The 24,014-nt window shown below is 34.5% G+C and overlaps 2 protein-coding genes across 3 annotated transcripts in view; both read left to right on the forward strand.

The window, feature by feature from the left end:
* LOC110446170 (cell death protein 3-like) overlaps positions 1-6,041 on the forward strand; it is a 23,657-nt gene extending 17,616 nt beyond the window's left edge. Inside the window, exons 8-10 of the mRNA XM_021491184.1 lie at positions 620-787; positions 2,292-2,401; positions 2,969-6,041. Of these exons, the coding sequence (XP_021346859.1) occupies positions 620-787; positions 2,292-2,401; positions 2,969-3,082 (392 nt within the window). The 3' untranslated portion in view covers positions 3,083-6,041. The remainder of the gene's footprint in view (positions 1-619; positions 788-2,291; positions 2,402-2,968) is intronic.
* Positions 6,042-10,608: 4,567 nt separating this feature from the next.
* Positions 10,609-16,685, forward strand: LOC110446173 (death domain-containing protein CRADD-like). 2 transcript variants are annotated; one of them, XM_021491186.1, is made up of 3 exons: positions 10,609-10,778; positions 12,732-12,898; positions 15,208-16,685. In XM_021491186.1, exons 2-3 carry the CDS (start codon positions 12,764-12,766, stop codon positions 15,556-15,558), a joined length of 486 nt encoding a protein of 161 aa, XP_021346861.1. In that variant the 5' UTR covers positions 10,609-10,778; positions 12,732-12,763; the 3' UTR covers positions 15,559-16,685. The 2 variants fall into 2 exon arrangements, with proteins under 2 accessions (XP_021346861.1, XP_021346862.1); XM_021491187.1 differs by having other exon boundaries at positions 10,778-10,845.
* Positions 16,686-24,014: the final 7,329 nt, after the last annotated feature.

A 24,014-nucleotide genomic window follows, 5' to 3' on the forward strand; every position in this document is an offset into this window, starting at 1 on the left:
GTTGGTAGGAATGATCGACTCATGGTCCTGACAAAGTGTTGTTATTTTTCGGGTCGATCAGAAATCCAATATGGCCGCCATGGCTGCCATTTTGAAAATACCTATTTCAAACTTAAAGTCAAGTTCTGCTGGGGCGATTGAACTGAAAGTTGGTAGGAATGATCGACTCATGGTCCTGACAAAGTGTTGTTATTTTTTTTGGGTCAATCAGAAATCCAATATGGCCGCCATGGCCGCCATTTTGAAAAACTATTTCAAACTTAAAGTCAAGTTCTAATAGGCCGATTGAACTGAAACTTTGTAGGAATGATCGAATCATGGTCCTGACAAAGTGTTGTTAATTTTCGGGTCAATCAGAAATACAATTTGGCTGCAATGGCCGCTATTTTGTAAATACCTATTTCAAACTTAAAAACAAGTTCTAATAGGCCGATCTCACTGAAAATCGGTCTAGGCATGATCAGCTCATGGTCCTGACAAAGTTAAATTAACATTATACTTAACTATTTTTTATTCAAATTGGTACATATTTCAACAACAAAAATAAATACTGTAGGACTCAGGTGACCGTTAAGGCCCATGGGCCTCTTGTTTTTTAATTGTCTCCCTTGTTCAACAGATCAGAGGGATGTTGGCTACCCGGCTGTTGGTACCATAGGAGGAACTTTACCTTTTGATGCAGTGAAGACTGATACTGACCCACTCTGTGCACATCCTCCAGATGACACGTCACCAGTACTAGTTCCAAGCTTTCAGGATTTGTACCTTGCCTATTCCACTTTCCATGGTAGATTTTCTTGTTTAATTAAAGGTCTATCTTAAATGAAACTGTAACTATTTAGAATTGAGATTGAAACATACAGTAAAGTTTCGCTATATTGCCACCATTTCCCCAGAGAAATTTTAGTGTTATTAAGGGGTTTGGCAATAAATTGGGGGAAATGTATTTTTTTTATTTAAACATATTTTATTGCATAAATGAAGCAAACGGATTAGGCACAAGTTATATCAACATTACAAAAGCCCTCTCCACAATTATTTTTACATAAACTGAGAAATAGCATAATTTGATCACAATAAATAACAATTTTTCATACAATAAATGAAATAATACAACAGATATAAATATGATGAGCTAATGTTATATCACATTAACTTAAAAATTGAAGTGTTTACTTCTACCGACAGATTTTTATTTCCTATGAGCAGTAAATGTACATCAATGACAACGTCCAGATTTAAATCATCTATATTTGAAATGTATAAAGGAATACTTTTGAAAAAGAGAAAAAGGGACTGATGGCCGTAAGTGAGGAAGCAAATGAAATGAGGGGTGTAATATTGAGGTTTTACTGTACATAAATATGAAAATAAAAGGTATTTGTGTGATTGGTAAAAGGAGAATGTAATGAAATTAGCAAGCTCTTTACCCAACAATGGATTAATTCAGCCAGATACTTTATGCTTGGAAATGTCCACCCAGTCAGATGTTTGATCATCCTTTAAGTTGCTTCATCATGTTTATTGAAGGGAGAATACTCCAGTTCTTAAGAATAATTCTTCAGTGACCTTCAGTGACCTTCAGTGGTCCTTTTTTAGAAGTTTTACTTAGGGCAGCATTACATTTCATCTTAAAAACAAAAGAAATTTAATCTTTTGTCAAGTGTTTTCTTTTCGATTAAGATTAATATTGTTGTAGACAGGGATCTTAGTGTGTTATTCTTTTTGAAAGGAGGTATACCTATTTATTACAGAATGATAACAACCTAAGTCTGCTTATTTCCTCCTTATACAGATAGGCTGTGGCCCTTATTCATGAAAATGTTCTCATGCTAAAGCCTGAATTCTGTGGTCAAACCAACTTTCTTATATCTCACCTATCAATTATGTAACGTGCTCATAAAGTCAAGTGTAAACATTGGAAACAGTATTCAGCACCTTAAGTCTCCAACACTCTTCCATTTTATTGATGAAATGTGAAATGTTCTTGCTAGTTTATCATTGGAACACGTTTGCAGCATGAGAAAGATTCCAGGAATACAGGCTGTGGCTCTATTTGATGAAACTTGATCCTCTACATACAAAAGTACATCATTACACGAGATCAGAATCACTATGAAAAGTACCAAAATGATGCACCACTAAAATCAACACGTTAGCAATATATTCCTTTCTTACAAGTATACAAACACTTAAAGAATTTATTTCATACTAAGTTGAAATTACTGAAGCCATAGCTCATTTGACCTTTGAGCTGCCGTTACAAAGCTAACTGAAATATCATATTACAGGTCATGTGTCCTACAGAAACAGAGAGGAGGGAAGTTGGTACATTCGTAAACTTGTGGAGGTTTTCCGTGAAAAGGCGGCATCATGTGATATTCATGCGATGATGACACAGGTCTGTACATCTAGCCATTCAATAACTGTAGAAAATCACTGCTATCATACTAATAAGAATGTTTGTCAAAGACACCAAATAATCTTGTTATTTTTTTTCAGTTTTTTGTATTATCGTCATTCTTCCTGAGTAAGTCACTGAAATGAGAACAGAAAATCAAGCATATACTGTAAAAGTAGAAATTTTAATTTATGCGGTGTACAAACTTTTCATGTTGACTAAATTAGCACAAAAGTATCCATATGCGAATATTTATTTATAAATTATATAGATAATACCTGGCAGATAAATAGAAACAAGGGTACAGCGGGCGGAACAATATACGCCCGTCGAAAGCCATATAGTGTTATATACAGTGTAATTATACTGCCACCATTTCTCCAGAGAAATCGTAGTGTTATAAAGGAGTTTGGTGATCTATTTAGGGAAACTTATGCAGGAAATAAGAAAAAAAATCATGTGTAAGGCAACATTCTGATAGACATTCAAACACTTGATTTTAAGAAAAAAGATTTGCATATGCCATAATTTCATTCCAGTTTTAGCATGGCTTGTTGTGTTTTCCAGGTAAATTGCCGTGTGGCCAGTATGTGTGATCCCCTGTCTATGGAGGTACAGGTGCCTGCTCCATGTAATACACTGACAAAGGACTGGTACTTCAACCCATCAACAGGTGTATAAACTGTACTTGCATACAGTTTTATTGATACAGGTTACGATTGACAGGTGTTTGTCAACCTCTCACACTGCTGTTGTCTGTGATACAATAGAGGTAAACAGACATGATTGGCTGGCACTACAACTGTTCATGTATGCACCATCAGCTCATTATAACATGTATGTCTAAGAAAATTACACGCGAGTCAAAAAAAAGAACACATTAACAAGATGTGTATCGCAGGATGAGTACTATATATATATATAACAGTAGTAAAATTATCCTTACAAACGAAGACAAAATATGGAAAGAAAATATCTTAACAACATGCCCCAAGAACTTTCATCTCTTCAACGAGATCCTTCAGACCTTATAAAGGAGAAATCATGACGCCATAAAGTACATTATGTATGACGTCACTCAATAGATCACTTTAGCAATGCTCGCTATGCCTACCCACCAATAGCAATATGTATATATAACTGTCCTCAGATCCTTTCCAAATGTGTGTACAAGGACTCTTACAATAGGTGTGTTTATGATTTTAAAATGTGAAAGGCTAATTACGAAAAGGTTCTCACAGTTACTAGAAAAATGTGTGTACAAGCTACAGACTTTTGCAAAATGTTGGTCTATGATTTAAAAAGATTATGTATTGTTTGTCCATGGACACTTATAATATATGCCCGAGGCGTATTACAAATGTGTGTCTACAAATGCTAACAAAATGTATGTCCAAGGTTGCAAGTCCAAGGATACTTACAAAATGTGTGCACGTGGCTAATTACAAATGTGTATCCTCAAACACTTACAAAATGCATTTTTAAAGCTTATTACAAAAGTTTTCCAAGGAATGATAATTCAATATATTTACACGGTTACTAGTGATCCAAACTCACGTGTGCATTACACCAGATCTGTCCAGTTCTCAGATCTTCAATGCATAACATGGCGTTCTAAAATGTAGAACGGTATAGTATTCTAATGCAGGTCATTGCTTGTAACAACTTTTTTACGTTTTCATCGAAACAGTGCATAAACCACAGTTATTCTGATTCTAATAGCTTGTTTATTTTCAAAATAATTAGTGGGAGAACTTATAACTCTGTTGCTACCTTGCAATTTTCAGCAATGTTGATTTTTGAGCACAAGATGAAGCAAATAATTTTATTTACCAGTTCTGAACTGAAGTTTGTATTAATTTCTCTTCCCAAGGAAAATGCTTTTTCTTTCACTCTGTTTCACTCTCCATTTTCCATTCTGAGATGCTGTTTGTTGAAAGTTTGCTTAACACACAAAACCTCTTCTTCACTGTAAATTGGTCCACAACACCTCAATGCAAGATGGTGGATCTGATTTATTAGAAAGGTTTGTACTCATAAACTCGGGACTGCATTCTTCTTCTTCCTTCAGGTCACTAAACCACTAGACCAGCCCGGATACTGTAAATGGTAATAAAAACAACAATTCGTCTGTCATCATTCTCATTAACTTAACCCAAAAGTGCACAAATATGACATTATTTTCAAGATGAAGCATATTTGTGAATTTTGCCCTGAAGTGGCAAATGTGAATTAGTACAGTCAAACGTCATGGAAAAGACACGTTGTTAGTATTTCCTCTGTTCATCTGATGTAGGATGCCAAAAACTGTTCTAACGAGCAGGTGGGTACCTATCCTGGAAGGTAGGACCTCACCTGGGTCCTGTATATGAGGATGATGATATTTCCAGCTGGTTATCTCCTTTATAAATTGGACATGAGTCGGGTTTTTGTGACTAGTCGACCGTCTCCTCGCTCTGAAATTAAATGCAATATTATAGCATTGATACAATGTAACTAATTGAATGCTAATGGATATAAAATTGTAATATTTTATTATTTTAAACATTTCTGAAATTAATTATATGAAAGAGAATTAAAAGTTTTTATTTGTTAATAACACCGAAATCGATTTAAATGGGTAGGAAATATCATCACCTTTTGACTTTAATAACCAAGCTTCATCAATTTGCTCTGCATATTTATTATATGTGGAAGCAGTAGTATTCTTTCTCCAATTAGCTTTATGTAATATGTTCAATTTAGAATTGAATCAAGGATTTTGAGCAATGATGAATTTGACACACCCAAAATAACAAAGACCTGATCAAATCTAAGAAAGCATTTTTAGATTTAGTACTGCAAATTGTCTGAATAGATGGGGCATTATAAAAGTACATGTCTGTTTGAATATGGATGAAACCAGATTATTCGCTTTTGTAAAAGTTCATTGTTTGTAAATTCAATCTGCTGATAGAGTTTTCTGTCATCTAACAGCAAAGATAGATAATACACTACACTGCTTCATGATTTGGAATAGTTCAATAAAGGGAAGTTTGTGGCACTCAACCCGTAGTTGGAGTAACTATATTTTTTATTTTAAGTATGCATCATGATTGTAAATGTGGAAGTCTTTGTTAGAAGTTTAGAAAGTCGGAAAGTTATCTGTATATGGAAATAATTGTATTTGTATCATATCCATAACGTAATGTATTGTTAACTCTGTACATATATGTAATTTAATTAGGTGGTTATTTTCCCATATATCCTATTATTGCATTATTACACTAATAACTACAGGTGAAATATCTTTCTTAATTTGCGATCGTATGTAGAAAGCTATGTAAATTATCCATTGTTACATTATTATTACTGTGTAATATATATAATTTGTTCCTATGTACTGTGATCATGTTGGTAAATATGATATGCTTTTAACATTGACGATTTTTATCACGCTCATTATTGTGCCATGTTTTTGTTGTGATTATCCCGGTTCCTTTGAGAATATCGCGTTGCTTGGATTTGACTTCGATTTACACGAAGCAAAGAGGTTTGAAATGTCTTAAAGATACATATGCTTTATACTGATATGGGTCACTGTGACCCATATCAGTAAAACAGAACCCCAGACAGTGCATGGGGAGTGTAATCAATAAAACAGAAGACTTTTTCCTGCGGAACACCTGCTGTTATTCTGGTTGTAGGTTTTCATTGGTTTCAGTGTTTGTATTTTTACTTTATTCACATTTTGCCCTTGTCTCGTAAATTTTAAGTTCGAATTTACGGATTTTACACCTCTTTGTCCTCTAATTCTTTATGTGTTTGTAATTGTAGATCGACAGTCGGATGTTAGTACTATAGAAATTCATTTCAAATTTCTCTGACCTTTTTATTGTATTTTATTAATGATCAACTCTTGTCAGTCCACAACGTCATATTTGAGATGCGTCGGCTTTTACTTACCGGCTTTTAGATAGGACTTTTATAAGCGTTTTAAAGAATATTTACAATTGAATTACATCTGTTGATATAACTGATCCTAATGACGACTATTTTGAATTTTAGATAAACACCTTGCAAATAATCTCTACACAGTTGTAATTGCCATTTCACACTACATTACTTTGATTTGGGAAACTTATGTGTAATATATAATTTCCACGTATTGCAGAGTTATCTTCTCCTGTGAGCAGGTATTGATTGTTAAGTCATTTGTTTGTGAGAGTAACGTCATCAATTTTTGAGAAACGACGTATTTTTCTCACACAAACCAATGACGTAACAATCAATAACTGCTCACAAGAGAAGATAACTCTGCAATACGCAAAGACGGAACTGCAAACAGAAGATTTGATCTGAATTTTAAATAGTAGTAGAATTTCCCGACCTTTTGTGTAGCTGTTGAAAGCTTTTGGCACGAGGATGTTTTCTTGCTGATGTTTTTAATATGAAATTATGTTAAAAGTTAATACTGTGCTTAAAATCTTTAAAAATGCCTAATTATAAGACAAAACCCTACATCCACCACGGTTAAGCTTTTAACATGTACACTGACTTGACTACACGAATGAGGTTTAAACAGTATATGATCACGTTAAAGAACTTTGTATTCTTTTAGTAATATCACAAATATATAAATAAACTTTATTTATTTTACGACAATTTTGAAAACAATGTGTACAAGTATATTAAACACTTGTTGGCCCGGATGTAAGCCCACATGGGTCTTATATCAAGCGTTATATCATCAGATAAAAATGTTTGATTTAGTCTGGAAAAAAATCACTTAAGACATGTAGCTGACATGACATACAGATACATAAATTATAATATGTATTATTGTACCGGGTGAGATTTCCTGAGCATTATTAAGCATGTATGAGAGCAAGAATTAAACTATGAAAATAAAGAGCATGTTCCATTTGTCATAAACATGTATCCATTTGTCATAAACATGTATTTGTTATTTATTGAAAGTCGTTTCTGATTTTTGGCGAAATTTACCAATCTCTACCTAGTGTTGTTCCGTACGCGTATAAATATTGAAAACTTGCCTGTTGTAATCACCTTATGGTTGGTAACTCACCTGACCGGAAGGACAAAGTGAGATAAGACGATGATATAGCGTCTGTCTTCCATCCTGTATCAACTTTGAACATTAAACAGATGCTTCTGAATGACCGATATGCATAGATTGATGCTATTTTACCAGTAGCCATCCTCGATATCCAGGGGTTACGCTCACTTTCGCTCTCTACACCCCTGGAATATGTCATAGCAAAATTGAAGGCATGAGGAAAGCTGTTTGATTGGTCTTGGGTAAAAATACAATACCAATCGCTAGGCTGATACCTGTCCTTTGAAGATTACAAAGGAGAGACGTCCGACTAATTTTTACCGTTACATGACCGCGAGATTCTTTTGATGTATTTCAAAGGATCGTACTAGAAAGGTGGCCCACACTTAGCCTTCAATTTTGCTATGACATATTCCAGGGGTGGGAAAGTGAGTGTAATCCCTGGATGTCGAGGATGGTCAGTTGCAGGCTGGGATAAAGGATTTCCAAAATTCCAATTATTGACCTTCTGTCGTGACAACCGATTAACTGTGTTACATATATGCGTACACTTAAACAATATGTCTGAACCAAGAGGTACATATTCTTCCTAAAATGAATTAAAATCTACCAACAAGAATTCATCAAGAGTAGAGTGATGAAAAGATGTTAATTTGATCTCGAACTTCGCAGATACGAAACTAGTAACGTTTGAGCAATCAGAATTTAATTTGATATTTAACAGTTCACCTAATTAATGCGTTTTATATTCACCTTGATTCCCTCTGTTTTACTCACCTTGATTCCCTCTGTTTTATTCACCTTGATTCCCGCTGTTTCAACAGATGTTTAGAGCATTTTGGATTTCAAACTTTTTGGCTCTTAGCTTCAACGATAGTTCCTAGAAAGACGAAACAGCTGTATGATGCAGTATTTTTGGAATACTGTATCTATTTCCAAATATTAAAAGTACAATCACCTTATTTGTGTAAAACCTTTATCTTATATATTAGAATTCAAAAATGTTAAGAATGATTAAAAAAACCCACGCGTATTCAAGAACAATAAGTATACACTTCCTGACATTAGGATATGTTCAAGTTCTTTATTACTTTAAGTCGGTTGTCTTATCAGTTATAACATATACAAAACAACACAGAGACAACATACAATATGATACACACACCCATTCACGCACACACATACACCGTGGAGAGTGAACACTAACCAGCAATCAGCTCAGATCTCCTCTTGTTTGCTTGTATTAAAAATTTGCCAAGATTTCGAATGTCGGATACATTCTCACAAGTAAGTAGTTTATACTTTAATTTATACATGCTTGTATGTCTTACATAATATTTCTTAATTAGTTTCAACCTTATATCAATATAGCAAGAACATTTTAAAATGAAATGGAACTCATCCTCGACATCATTCAGGTCACATACTGTACACAATCTGTTTTGTCTATCAGTTCTATTATATCTGCCACACTTAATATTTAAAATATGTGCAGACATTCAAATGTGACATATTTGTTTTAAATAATTTATATTTACAGGTTTTGATCAATAATACTGGTGACGAAAATTACACACATATTGATACAATGCTCCTTTAGGAGAAGATTGCTTTTTTTCAAAACATTCTTGTCTGAATATGTCACAAAGACGTTCTTTTATAATATAAAAAGTGTTATTATTTTAACTGGAGGATTCCCACACATTTCCACGACCAATTCTGTATAATTCTTGTTTTTCACTCATTAACCAAATGTCATCATTACAAAGCATATCATCATAGCATGACCTTAGAATACAATTTCCTACATATCTCAGTTTTATCCAATATTTGAATGTTCGTAATTTTCTAACTATTTTCATGGGATATCTTCCAAGTTCATAATACACCATAACATTACTAGTTTTTTTTGTGTAATCTTAATATTTGTTTGCAGAATCTCACATGCAATTTTTCGATATCTGATGCGGCATGGAAGCCCCATACTTCTGCTCCATAACTTAAAACACTATTTACATAGGTATCAAAAACAGACAATTGAATTCCTATATTAAAACATTTTTTCTTACAAACATTTAATAATGCATACAAAGCTTTTCTCCCCTGGTCAGCAACTTGCTTTTGAGTTTGTCTAAATTTTCCGTTAAAATTCATTAGTACACCAAGGTAATTAAATTGATCGACAACTTCCAATTTTTTCCTTAGTAAAACCATAATTCATTTCCCCTTAATATCCCTCCATTTCTAAACACGACACTTTTTGTTTTCCCAGTATTTACGGTAAAATCCAATTTTTTGGTATAATTTGCAAGAGAGTCTAACATTGTTTGCAAACCCACTGGTGTTTCAGATATAATCAACATATCATCTGCATATATAAGTAAAAACATATTGATATCCAGTATTTCAATAGATTGACAAATATCTGAAAAAAACTGCATTTCACAATCATTTACATATATAGCAAACAAAAGGGGTGATCATATTTCCCCCTGAAATAATCCGTTTTCAATATTTTAAAAAATCGAAGAGAGTACCATTATATTTAACACAACATTTCACACTTTTATAAATTGATCTGATCACTTTCAGATGTTTACCTTCTACACCTTCTTTGATCATTTTATACCATACATTCTGTCTATTATTAAAATCAAACGCTTTTGTATAATCTATGAAACAACAATAGAGACTTTTTTTCTTTTTTAAAGAACGATTAATTAAAGATTGTAAAGCGAAAATGGCGTCTACAGTAGAAGCCACAGATGTGGTATATGAATCACATTATCAGAAGCTCTTCCTCAGCACAATTACACGTACAAAAGGCCAGACTCTAGTGTATATTGAGAGGAAATACGGACATGTAATAAATTCAAACAAGAAAATGACCAATCATTTGTTCATCCTCATCAAAACATGTTATCTGGTATATTTGAAATAAGAACTGCTCCCAGCTTAAGCGATTCCTGCCGTGTTGAATTAAGAATATTACCTCCCCCGTAACTTGTGGAAGAAAGTATTAAACATTGCTTTAATTTCCAAGCAAAAACAGGCTTTCAATTCCGAAGGTAACATTGCTTATGTACAACCGTTCCAATTTATTATAAGTCGAAATAGATTAAATGCTCCCCAACGGCTTCCGTTTAGGTTATAATGCAAGTCTATTTTAACATCAATTGGGAAAACCCAATTTTAGTGAAAAAGAGCTTTAAAAGCTTAACTTATTTGTTGAATGAAAAATCAAGACACACCTTCCACAAATGTTTCTTGTGTTCAAATAATGAATATTAACCATTTCAAGACGTAGATCATCACCAGGTAAGTATTGACAGAGGGAGTATGTCCATCACCTGCAAAGAACTCATATCAACAAAAGTGTATAAATGTAAATATGCTTGTGATTTATTATATTGAATAATTGAGACTATGAGCAAGTACCTACATTCGAATCAATCTATTTAACTTACGAAGAATGTTTCTACTCAGTTGATTATCCAGTCTACTCAGCTGTACATGAGTACGTGGTTGGGCAGTGCTAGAATTGTAGAATGCTAGCTGTGAGCGCCAAAATGGCAGCACCGGCTGTATGTGAGAAAGATATTGACTGGTTACAAAGGCCCTATAACCACGGATAATAATTTGTGAATCGCTTTGAGACAGCCTACGAACTAGATTGTGATAAAGCCTCGAATTATTATTATTGTTATATCACAAAGAAATATAATGTCTCTACTTTCGTTTTAGCAGTATTAAACATAAACATCACATGAACAGTCTCTTCAATAGACTGGCAAGAAAAGAAATATATATGTTCATGTTGTTATATCAAAAGGGCTGAGTTAAGTATTAAGTATCACACATTAGGCATTATTAATATGTGTGTGTGTTGTTGGTGCAGACTTGAGCAAGCATTCATGTCGTAGACTTCACTAAGCATTTCAAATGAGCTAACGCATAAACGTAGGGCAGACGTTGTTTATTAGAACAAAGCATACAGCGCTGCATCTCGACTAGATACAGGCAACTACATCAACCAATACTCCAGACCTTGTTGTTCCTGCTAGAATTTGTTATGCATTGACCCTTTATTCAATTGTTGAAACATTATAGCCCTCATCTCAGCACTCCATACAAAATACAATGTTTAATGTGAAGTTGTTTAATGAAAAGAGTTGACAGTGGGCGTGATGTCACAGGCAAAGATACTTTGTATCAGGAAAGCTAAAACACACGTATGATCCGTTTTCAGATGAACGTTTAGAAATGTATGGTTTGTCTTGTGAATTCATTATAAACGATAATTTTCATGATAAATTCACGCATTTGCTTTTCCACAAAAATTCTTGAACACACATTAACGCGAATATTAAACCGTATAGTAGGAACAAATGCTCAGTTCTTTCTACCATGACACCTAAGTACAATCTAGATCATTCTCAATCAATACACCGTTAACATTGGTCAAACCACAAAAACAATGCAACAGTAATGTACTTGTAGAACAGTATGACAGCATGTGATTTTGTTTTGGGGTTTTTTCCGGCGTTTTAGTCAGGTCGATAACAAATCAATGCCTTTAAAACTCCAATGAGCTGAACATATGTCGCCTCGTCAATGCTTGCTTAATATAACCTTTCTTTACCCTGACAGAAATATCCAACCCAAAGGGGTAATTTATTTGGTTGTCTAACCCGAGGATCAGGCGAGGGTAAGACAACCTAATACTCACCCCGAGAGTTGGAGATTTTTCTGTGAAAGTGATGGTAGGGGATGATTGTTTTTCTCCCATCATTCTAATACCATTTTAAAAGCAATACTTTTCAGCATGATTTACAATCCGTTTGTTACCTTGATTTACACATTACTTTCCCGTGAAGTGCTGATTATGACGTCATCTGATTATTCCCTTTACGTCATGGTATTGTTTGTTTACTGTGTTTAATATGTCATGGGGTGACAGTGACCAGGACCCAATTGTTCAAAAGGTGATTAGCTTAATCACTGTTTAACGACATTTTTCAACCTTTAAAAATATACCAGGTATACTCAATATTGCATGTAAATTCACTCTACTAAATATTTGCTATATTCAATGGTTTTGTTTTGAAGATTTACAAAAAATAAAATTTGTGCTAATCACTGATTAAGGTAATCACCCTTTGAACAACTGGGCGCAGGTAAACAGGTAAAACGAAAGACAATTCAATCAAACTTTAAGAAAATCAAACTTCATTCTGATTAAGTATGTAACACTAGAATTTATGTTTTCAGCATGAAATTCAGAAGGACGTGCAAAACACCAAATGGATGAGATACACGACAAGATTCTCCGGAACCTCCGGTCGTTTCTTGTTAAAAATATCAAACCAGACGAAGAAATTCAGGATCAGATTTCTGATGAAAGAGTTTTCACCAAACAAATGATTGAACGAATAAAGGTACTTCATCACTTTGTTTTAAAGAGGTCAAATTGCTTGGTCAAAACAAAAATATGTGTTTCTGCTGCCGACCCTAGAAATGTTATCACCTACTTGTACAGATCTTAGATTAATTTATTAGCCAGGCAAAGTTCACAGACACTCATTAAAATTCTTCTTTTTTTCCCCTTTTTCTGGGAGTATGACTCTAATCTTGACAAATTAATAGCCATTGTAGTTATGTGTTGAAATGCCCTGTAAAATTTGATGTCAAGCGTAATATTGATCCATGAGAAGAAAAGGGAAAGTATATTATTGGGAATCCAGTGTTTTCTTTAATACAATACTATCCAATAGATATCCCGACCATGTTCATCAATTTAACACGATTTAAAGTTCATGTTGGTTAAAGATTTTAGGTAGCCGGGGTTTAAAATATAATCAATAAAATGCAAAGATATGAAGTATCGATTTCAAAAATCTTGTTTGAAGATGCAGAGAGTCAAACAAAGTAAACATTTTACTGGCATATCTATATATGACTCATAAGTGGTGCGTAAATGAAAGATATAGATGTTTAAAGTGTTTCTAAAAATTTGAAAAATACCTAGAAAATGAAAAGGTACATATGAAACCCTATATAACGTTACAAATTAACAGCATTCGACTACCACAAATAACTACCTAAACTAGTATTTCATTTAAATGTGCAAGAAGAGAATCCTTCTTTAAGGTTACAGCCAACCTCTAGAACTGATCGTCCACCAGCAACGTCCACTATCTTGTTGCGTATCGTTATCACTTGTAATTAAACTAGCATAATTGATGTAGGAAGTCTGTAGGTCTCATTTATTTGTTTATTACACGATTAACGTTCGTACAACAGCTAAGGTTATATGAAGACCGGTGTACGAGGAAACACTAACGAACAAAACGGGTAGTGAAGTAAGAAAAGAAAATATTTATATCCTCGAGTCTCGCATTGATGGCAGCAGATCAGTTTTTGTTTCTTTTATGTCCCCTCATCAGAAGGCACTGAAATAAACCTGCTTAAAATATGGAGATGGTTATAGCTATTCCTTCTCCGAAACTGCAGAGGTGAAAACATACAGTACGACGTAGCTATCGCTGTAGTTATAGTATAGGTTTAGATTATATCAATACAGGATCATATATTCTAGATAGATCACAATTTTATAACTGATGCCTTGAAAATTGTATCAGATTGCAATACCGTTTATTTCAATGATAAATATAACGAACATTGCAAAGGTACTGAAACAGGAACAAAAGTGGCGTCCACCTACGATACACCAATATCACAAATGATCAGATCAAATGATACGGAACATTTGAAACTAATGTTATTTTTTATATTTAAGATTATTGTTTTCTGATTCGGACACCAGATAAAACCATTGATGTTAATAGTTTACTCCTGATATAAACCATACCATGGATATATGAGCAAATATGTTTATGATTTTTTGGTTATATGTGTGAAATTTAATGGTGGATATTTATCTGCAGATTCATATTTACAGTTTATTTGCTTTATGTATCTGCATATACATATTTGCAGTTTACATATATAGCAAGCCTACGGTCAGTGTAACTAGCTTGACTTCTTTTCTAGTCACACCAAATAGCCTCGCACCTGGATACTATAGTTATTGATACAGGCAAGTTGGAAAGCGGCTTGAACATTTAGAAGGTTTACTGGTATATTAATTATCCCAAAGAAATAATTTTGTATTGTATAGACATGGCAAACAAAAGGACGTAGTTGTTATGAACAGGCATGGGTTTTGCATTTGATAAATGGTAATGAATTACGTAGATCAGAACAGATGATCCTCAAGTACTACCTGTGAGTAGGCATATACAGGAATACACAGGTAATTCAATTTGGGTCCTACCTATTTGCAAAATGTGTAGAGAGGAGAGATCTAGGTTAAAAACAATTAAAACCAATGATCAATTCAAATTGAAATACTGCATAATTCAATTTTGTTCAATCATATGTTTATTAATATTTACATTCTATAGTCGTTTTAGTAACCTATATGTATTTACATGTACATTATAATATGTGGTACTGTATCATCAATTTTGTACAACAGCTGTGATGTCATCAGTGTTTTATTAGTGTCACGTCATCAAATTTTGTAAGCCCTAATGTTATGACATCATAAGCTGTTAATGTTGTATCTGCAAAAATGAACTCACCTCGAGGAAAGTAATTTTTGACTTATTCTTATATACTTGCTTGTAATTACGTGTTATATTTGTTGTACAACATACTAATACTGAAAATTACATTTTCACAGGCACAGGAAACACCAAGCGAAAGATGTAGAAAGATGCTAGACATTTTACCTCAGCGTGGTCCCAATGCCTATGATATATTTCTCGAGTATCTACGAAAATCTGGACATGGCTTTGTAGCAGACAGGATAATAAAGACAGAACAGGAATACACATATGGTACCTCATTGACATGTTCAGAATCTGCCGCAGAGGGTCAAAACCAAAGTGCTTCTATAGGTGTCAGTCAACAAGTAACTGATAATACCACAACCAAACATTTAGCCAAAGGAATTAGCTTAAATGATACGGACAATGGTGGAACGTCTAAACCCGTTGCAAAAGTGCAGCCACAGCATACAGAGAACCACTAAAAGTTAAAGGGCATTCTCTGATCTAATGAATTCTCATTAAACCATCACATGATGAATACAAGTTTTGGACATCGTCGTTATCATACCCCCAACTGCGACGTTTTAGGTTTTGCCATGCATATGGAAATATTCACTGTTTGTTTGTATCGCTTTGCCCTTATATATAGACATATTCCCTGTTTGTGTTTATCACTTTTTCGCTAACATTGAGTTAACTAACCACAATCATTTATGTGTAAAAAATTAACGAGATGTAATTCTACAAAAAACAAAGGAATCTAATTTTTCTTTAAACTAAAAGTAAATATTAAGAGGATGTTGCTTACTTAAATTTGATTTTCATTATTTCGTTGAAGAATGGGGTTCGATTTAGATGTAGTACTTCAAATCTAATTACTTTTGGTGATGTATTTGTAAATTTCATACTACAAATTCAAGAGTTTAATAAAGTTAGGCAAATTTAAACGAAGGAAATATTTGTTCGATCACAGCTATTTGTAAAACTGCTGTCATTAAAAGCCGAAACAATTCTGTTCGAAATTCCGAAGTTAACACAAGTTCACAACTAACACAGTACATGAGGTGTTTGAATGGACATATATAACACCACTGGTAATTCTTCTTTATTTGCAACGTAACATCACATTTCATTGGCCACGCAATAACCAGTTTTATATTGAAATGACAACTACCATTGTAAGGTACATCCCTTATGTTCCTCGTAACAGCCAGGTCATATACTGACGGGTGTGTAGTGATATACCTTAGCCTGTTATTGTATGTTCCTCGTAACAGCCAGGTCATATGTTGACGGGTGTGTAGTGAGATACCTTAGCCTGTTATTGTATGTTCCTCGTAACAGCCAGGGTCATATATATTTTGACGGGTGTGTAGTGAGAGACCTTAGCCTGTTATTGTATGTTACTCGTAACAGCCAGGTCATATGTTGACGGGTGTGTAGTGAGAGACCTAAGCCTGTTATTGTATGTTCCTCGTAACAACCAGGTCATATGATGACGGGTGTGTAGTGAGAGACCTTAGCCTGTTATTGTATGTTCCTCGTAACAGCCAGGGTCATATGATGGCGGGTGTGTAGCTAGAGAGCTTAGCCTGTTATTGTATGTTCCTCGTAACAGCCAGGTCATATGTTGACGGGTGTGTAGTGAGAGAGCTAAGCCTGTTATTGTATGTTCCTCGTAACAGCCAGGGTCATATGTTGACGGGTGTGTAGTGAGAGAACTTAGCCTGTTATTGTATGTTACTCGTAACAGCCAGGTCATATGTTGACGGGTGGGTAGTGAGAGACCTAAGCCTGTTATTGTATGTTCCTCGTAACAGCCAGGTCATATGATGACGGGTGTGTAGTGAGAAACCTTAGCCTGTTATTGTATGTTCCTCGTAACAGCCAGGGTCATATGATGGCGGGTGTGTAGCTAGAGAACTTAGCCTGTTATTGTATGTTCCTCGTAACAGCCAGGGTCATATGATGGCGGGTGTGTAGCTAGAGAACTTAGCCTGTTATTGTATGTTCCTCGTAACAGCCAGGGCCATATGTTGACGGGGGTGTAGTGAGATACCTTAGCCTGTTATTGTATGTTCCCCGTAACTGCCAGGTCATATGCCGACGGTTGTGTAGTGAGATACCTTAGCCTGTTATTTTTTGTTACTCGTAATAGCCAGGTCATATGATGACGTGTGTGTAGTGAGAGTCCTTAGCCTGTTATTGTATGTTCCCCGTGACAGCCAGGTCATATGCTGACGGGTGTGTAGTGAGAGACCTTAGCCTGTTATTGTATGTTCCCCGTAACAGCCAGGTCATATGTTGAAGGGTGTGTAGTGAGATACCTTAGCCTGTTATTGTATGTTACTCGTAACAGCCAGGTCATATGATGACGGGTGTGGAGTGAGATACCTTAGCCTGTTATTGTATGTTACTCGTAACAGCCAGGTCATATGATGACGGGTGTGGAGTGAGATACCTTAGCCTGTTATTGTATGTTCCCCGTAACAGCCAGGTCATATGCTGACGGGTGTGTAGTGAGATCCCTTAGCCTGTTATTGTATGTTCCTCGTAACAGCCAGGGTCATATGATGACGGGTGTGTAGTGAGATACCTAAGCCTGTTATTGTATGTTACTCGTAACAGCCAGGGTCATATGATGACGGGGGTGTAGTGAGAGACCTTAGCCTGTTATTGTATGTTCCCCGTAACAGCCAGGTCATATGCTGACGGGTGTGTAGTGAGATTCCTTAGCCTGTTATTGTATGTTCCTCGTAACAGCCAGGGTCATATGATGACAGGTGTGTAGTGAGATACCTTAGCCTGTTATTTATGTTCCTCGAAACAGCCAGGGTCATATGATGGCGGGTGTATAGTGAGAGACCTAAGCCTGTCATTGTATGTTCCTCGTAACAGCCAGGGTCATATGCTGACGGGTGTGTAGTGAGATACCTTAGCCTGTTATTATATTTCCTCGTAACAGCCAGGGTCATATGATGACGGGTGTGTAGTGAGATACCTTAGCCTGTTATTTATGTTCCTCGAAACAGCCAAGGAGGAGTTCAACAAAATGGCCAGCGCACGTGCGAGCGAGAGGGGACCAGCAAGGTAGAAAAAAAAATATGGAAAAAAATGTCAAAATAGCGCGAATAGCGTGAGTTCTTTCTCACTTATGACACCAATTGTCGTGAATTCGGTGTGTGTTATTCACACACCGTCACAACAAGTAGTTGTAAATGCTCTCAGCTCACGTGTTGCTGGTTCGATATCAAGAAGTATAAGAGACCGCGCCAACGCGTCACAGCGATGATATCACGTAGCTCACGAGATCTCGTGTCGGCGCGGTCCACGGTCCAAGGGAGATAACTCTCCCGAAATTCACCACAATACCATGCCAGGCTTTGCAAAGGTTGAAAAGGAAAAACATGTAACGAAAAATGAAACAGCACAGATACAAAAACATATACATAATACTAACACAAAAAATACTGATAGCTGTCAATAGGGTACAAAAGCGCAGCAATTTACCTTCCAAAAACAGCGAGATGATGGAGCTAGATATATACCGGAAGTAAGCAAGCGCTGACGAGATTAAGATTTTGTCTCCTATGGTGCGTTCGGATACGAGCACACTAACAACATGAAAGTATTGTCAAAACCATATTTTTTTCTGTATCTTGTTCATCATTTTTCTAACCATTTTTAACGAAAAATGATCGCATGAAATTGGAAATTATACGATGTTTTATCATTTATATTATTTCGAAAGCACATCATATAACAATAGTGTGAAACACAAGTCCCTGTGCAATAACTCGAACATAAAACGTACGTGTGCATTATTGTTTTGGGTCGTCTCATAATAACCAAAGAAGGTAAAAATACAATTACTAACATTTCTATTGGTGGAAATATGTATATATGAGACTGAAGCATCTCATTCAGTACAAAATGGTAAAACAGAAAAAAAAACTGCCTGCATTACATTAGGGCGTTTACAGGTGTAAATTGTTATGCACGTAACACAGGTATATTACACACATTGCTTGTCAGGGGCAATCTCGGTATACAATAAATATTTTGAAGTACCATAAAAAATCATGTGCAAAGCTTTCATTGCAAAGGAATATATTACACACATGTTTGGATTTAACTAAAATATCTATGTTTCGCTCATCGGTGCATTTGTAAATACAACTTTATTTTTTTTATTTTTTTTAAATCATACAAAGCAAAGACATGTCGAGAGACAAAACATAACCTAAACAATGAAATCTTTGATACTTACATAAGACATGCAGTTTGTATAAAGTTCTTCAATAAACATCTCACGTGAAAAAAAATATTGGCTTTGTCCATTCTAATAGATCTAACAATTCAGGAGAGATTCAGAGTTTGTCCACATCAAAACCCGGGTAAACCCGGTGAACAGTGTTATTAGATTTGAGGCGCGCCAAAATTTTCCCGTTCTGTACCCAAGTTTCTGCAATTCTTTGGTCTAACTGACATGTTCTTACGAGATATTGGTTCTCACGACTTAAATCCTCTCTTATCACATACCTTGAGCCTCTGAGGTTTTTCCTCTTCTCCACACTTTCGATTTTCTTTCGTCTACACATGAATTTAACAATCACCGGTCTACTTTGAGTGTTCCTAATACTAATCTTAATATCATTATTACTGGTGACATAAATGTTGACCTTATAATAATGAAACCTAATTCACATCTTGCAAGGTTAATTACTAAATATCACTTAAAAAATTAATACAATCACCAACACGCATTACAAACACTACTGCTACCCTAGTTGAGGTATTTATTACTAATAATGTTAACATTTTTAACTGAACACAGGTACTTTCCCCTCTCTGTAGTGATCACTGCCCCATTCTTGCTAACATTTGTTTTAAAACACTCAAAAAATAAACCATTCAAGAAAATCTATATATAAATTCAATGAAGCTAATTGGGATGCTATTAATATTGAACTACTTGAACTATTAATAATTGGGAATCCTTAGGTAATAAATAACACTACTAGCATTAACGAAATATAACAAAATAAACTCTGCTACAAACTCCTGTATACCCCATATAACAATTGCTGTCCATCTGATGACAAACCTTGGATGACTGGTGAAATTCGGCATGAATTAAGATATAATAATAGATTATTTAGAATAGCTAAAAATAAAAATAGGGAACATGATTGGGCAAAATTTAGAAGTGTCGCAATGCCACTATAAAACTTATTCGGCAATCCAAAGAAAACTACTTTAAGAAACTAAGGACTAACATTTAACAGTAAAGGGACATGGGCAGATCACATTTCAAATATTTATATAAAATCTAACTCTAGACTAAGCATTCTTAGGATTTTAAAAACTACAGTTGATAGGAATACATTGAAATCATTATATGTCTCTTATATAAGACATGTGTTAGAATATTCTGATATAGTATGGGATAATTGTACAAATCTGAATCAGATCTTTTAGAATCAGTTCAACTAGAAGCTATGCGTTTAATTACTGGCCTCAGACGAGGTACATCTCATCACATTCTGTATACTGAAACACAACTTGAAACATTACACTCACAAAGACAAAATCATAAACTAACATTAATGTATACGATTCTTAATAATAACACTCCAACTTATCTCGATGATATCATTCAACAATTTCTAAATGTAAATAACAACTATACCTTCAGAAATAACAGATTCTTTAATATACCACAGACAAGAACTACTACTTATATGAATAGCTTCTTCCCTTCTACAATGGTAAAATGGAATGCACTTCATAGTACCGTACGAGATTCTATCTCAATTTCATCTTTTAAAAAGAAACTTTAAAATACTTTTAATACATCTGTCTCAGAAACTGTTATCACTGTGTTAACTTAACATCATTTTATGTCAGCTAAGAAATTTTAAAAGTGATCTTAACTTTGATAAGTTACAAGACCATCTGATTGATGATGCTTCCTGTGTATGTGGTGCACAGAGGGAAGATCTAATTCATTTTTTCTTTCAATGTCCTCTGTAGTCAAATATTAGACATCATATTACATATATGTACCACTATTTATAATATATGAGGATATTTAAATCTGCACTGTTTATTATATGGTATTAGTAATGCATCTGACCAATTAAATAATACTATTCTTATACATGTTGACTTTTATATTAAATCATCAAAACGTTTCGTTACTTATACATGCTAGATAAATTCCAAATTATTATTCATGTATTGTTATTATTATTATTCAGGCAAGTTTTGTCCCTTAAACAATGAATATTACACATAAGCTAGTGTGGGTGTGCATGTGTGTGAGAGGAAAACGAACTACAACATTTTATTTAATCATTGTACATAGCTACCAGAAATAGAAGAAGACTGATATAGGCATTCGTGTTGTCTGATTCTTTTGTCAATACTGTTCTAACATCTTCTTTAATTTTAACTTATTTGTTTGTATGACATATGTATTGTCAATAAAATACTTTTGAAATTGAAAGGCATGAAATTAAATAATTAAATAATTCAAGCGTGCTATCCAATAATTAAGGACCACGGATGTATTTCGCCGGTTTTTCCCTGTCCGATCGCGGATGAGTGTAAGAATATTCCATGGTATATTACAGTGTAATTGTAACTTCAGCCGTTTAAGTAATAAAGTAACAATTCCAAAGCACATAAGTGTTTTGTTTTGATTTGAAATATGAAAGTAATATCAAATTCATAATTTTACACGTCTTTCTGTACAATGTTCCCGTTAGTAACAACCACACGTTTGCTATCGTTGAATTGACCTGTCTAGTAAAACATTACTATGGACATTTACTAAATAGTCATCGAACATCATTAAGGAAGTAAGTTAAAATTCAACATTTCCTTTAAACAAATTTATGCAAACGAAGCTTACAACCGTGTATGCATTAGCAGCCGCAATAACCATTGGACGTTCACAGAAACAATATCGATTTTTTATAAATATCACTGAATGCTGCGTGGAAGACAATGATCAAAAGTCTATAACAGTATCAGTATATTTTATACATTTCTTCCGTACCTTCACACTAAGCTTCCTCTTAATCAGTGGGCCTGTAACTCCACCGGTGCGTAACTCCACCGGACAAAGCTGCGTCTGAGGAACATTCGTCGACATGCTTTGCTAGCTTGCAAAAGATATATTATTAATGTGAACCCATGGGAAATGAAAAAGTAGACGTGATGTACATGTGAAAGTGAACTACACATCAGGACAGATTATTCTTCTCCTGCCAGTCTGCAAGTTTTTGTGAGTCTAATACACTGATGTGAAACTGCAAGCAGGCTGTGGACCTGTTTTAGGTATTTGGGATGCAGGCAAAGATAGGTTCGTAAGAATAGAATGTTGTGTATATTTTAAAACCAATTTCATATTTCAGCCATATATTTAAGGAAAAAAAAAATGGAAAATTCTTGAGATGGTTAACAAATAAAAAGAGAAAAAAGGCCCAGATTGGTTAATATATCAAACTCAAATTCAATTGCAAATCTTGATATATTTATTACATATGTCATGTGTATAACTACAGCGTAATTTTAAGGCAAATTCACCTACTGAATTATATACGATATTTTACCTTATTCCTCATTCTTAGCATGTAGTTATTGTATAGCTATTAATTGGCTTATACTGTCAGCATGCACACTGTCCTTACTTCTAGAGCCTAATGGATGTGGTCGGGAGACAAACATGATATTAACATATGAGAGTCCACTATGACATCATTTGGAACGTTAATGTTACTATACCCGTATGTATATATATAATGTATAAGCTATAAATAGCCGAACACATGCAACAAGAAAACTTAAAGTACCCATCATTTGTCTTAAAAATCTGTAAATATCCTTCTAAATATTCTTTTTAAATGTCCATCACAAATATTGAATTCCCTATCAAAAAAAATTTAGTCCTGGTTTGGAAATCGCACTTGTGCACGAATTAATATAAATCATTAATTACATGTTGTTAGTTAATATACGCTTAAATGCTTCTATCAAGAATTTCCAAGATAGATTTTCTATAATTTCTGCACATATATGTCATTTGTTATAATCACAGGTACTAGCCTAGTCTGTCAATACACGATCATATTGTAGGTGTATTGACAGACGAGGCTAGTACCAGTGTCATAATCAGCTGATGCGCAAGAAGATATCACGTCATAGATGGGTATTCCCCTAAATACAACTAATTCATTCCTGTACAGCTACGATACAACGAATACCACAGCTCTTCCTAAGAGGTAAGTATTAATATTCATTACCATGATTGTGTTTTCGTGTTTAACATGTTTATTTATGTGCATAACTAACGTTATAAACATAAATATATCAGAAATGAGAACGGCTGTATATGATTGCGTCTTCGCTGTGTTTCGAGATCGTTCTAGACGTCAGGTTTACTACGTTAATAAATGAATATATATGTCTACAAACTTATTATTATACGTATTTTTATAAAACATTTCATTGTAAACGCACAACACACCGTACTACGTACGTGACATTTGACCTATGGGTATGGCTCTCTCGTCGATGATACACATGATCCTTAAATAGAATCAGCACTTGTCCTAATTATATATTGTTTGAAATTTATTATATATAAGTCCTGTCTAACACTGTCCTCAAATGAACGTGATTTACAGAAAAAAACATGCCGCAAGATGATAATAGCTAGGAGGAAATACCCTTGTCAAAATATAGAAAGAGTCTATAAATAGTTCAACGTAATGTTATATAGCTCCAAAAATAACTGATACGCAGATAAAACGGTGATTGAATTTCCATATTGGCCACTCCTTGTGGGTATATGGGACAAACTGCACTAGGGAATGTCATTTCCTATGCAGTGGTTTTAAAACGTCCATCTGTGCATCCAGGTGTACAT

The sequence above is a fragment of the Mizuhopecten yessoensis genome, unplaced genomic scaffold (genome assembly GCF_002113885.1).
Source record: "Mizuhopecten yessoensis strain PY_sf001 unplaced genomic scaffold, ASM211388v2 scaffold2599, whole genome shotgun sequence".
Lineage (NCBI taxonomy): Eukaryota > Metazoa > Mollusca > Bivalvia > Pectinida > Pectinidae > Mizuhopecten > Mizuhopecten yessoensis.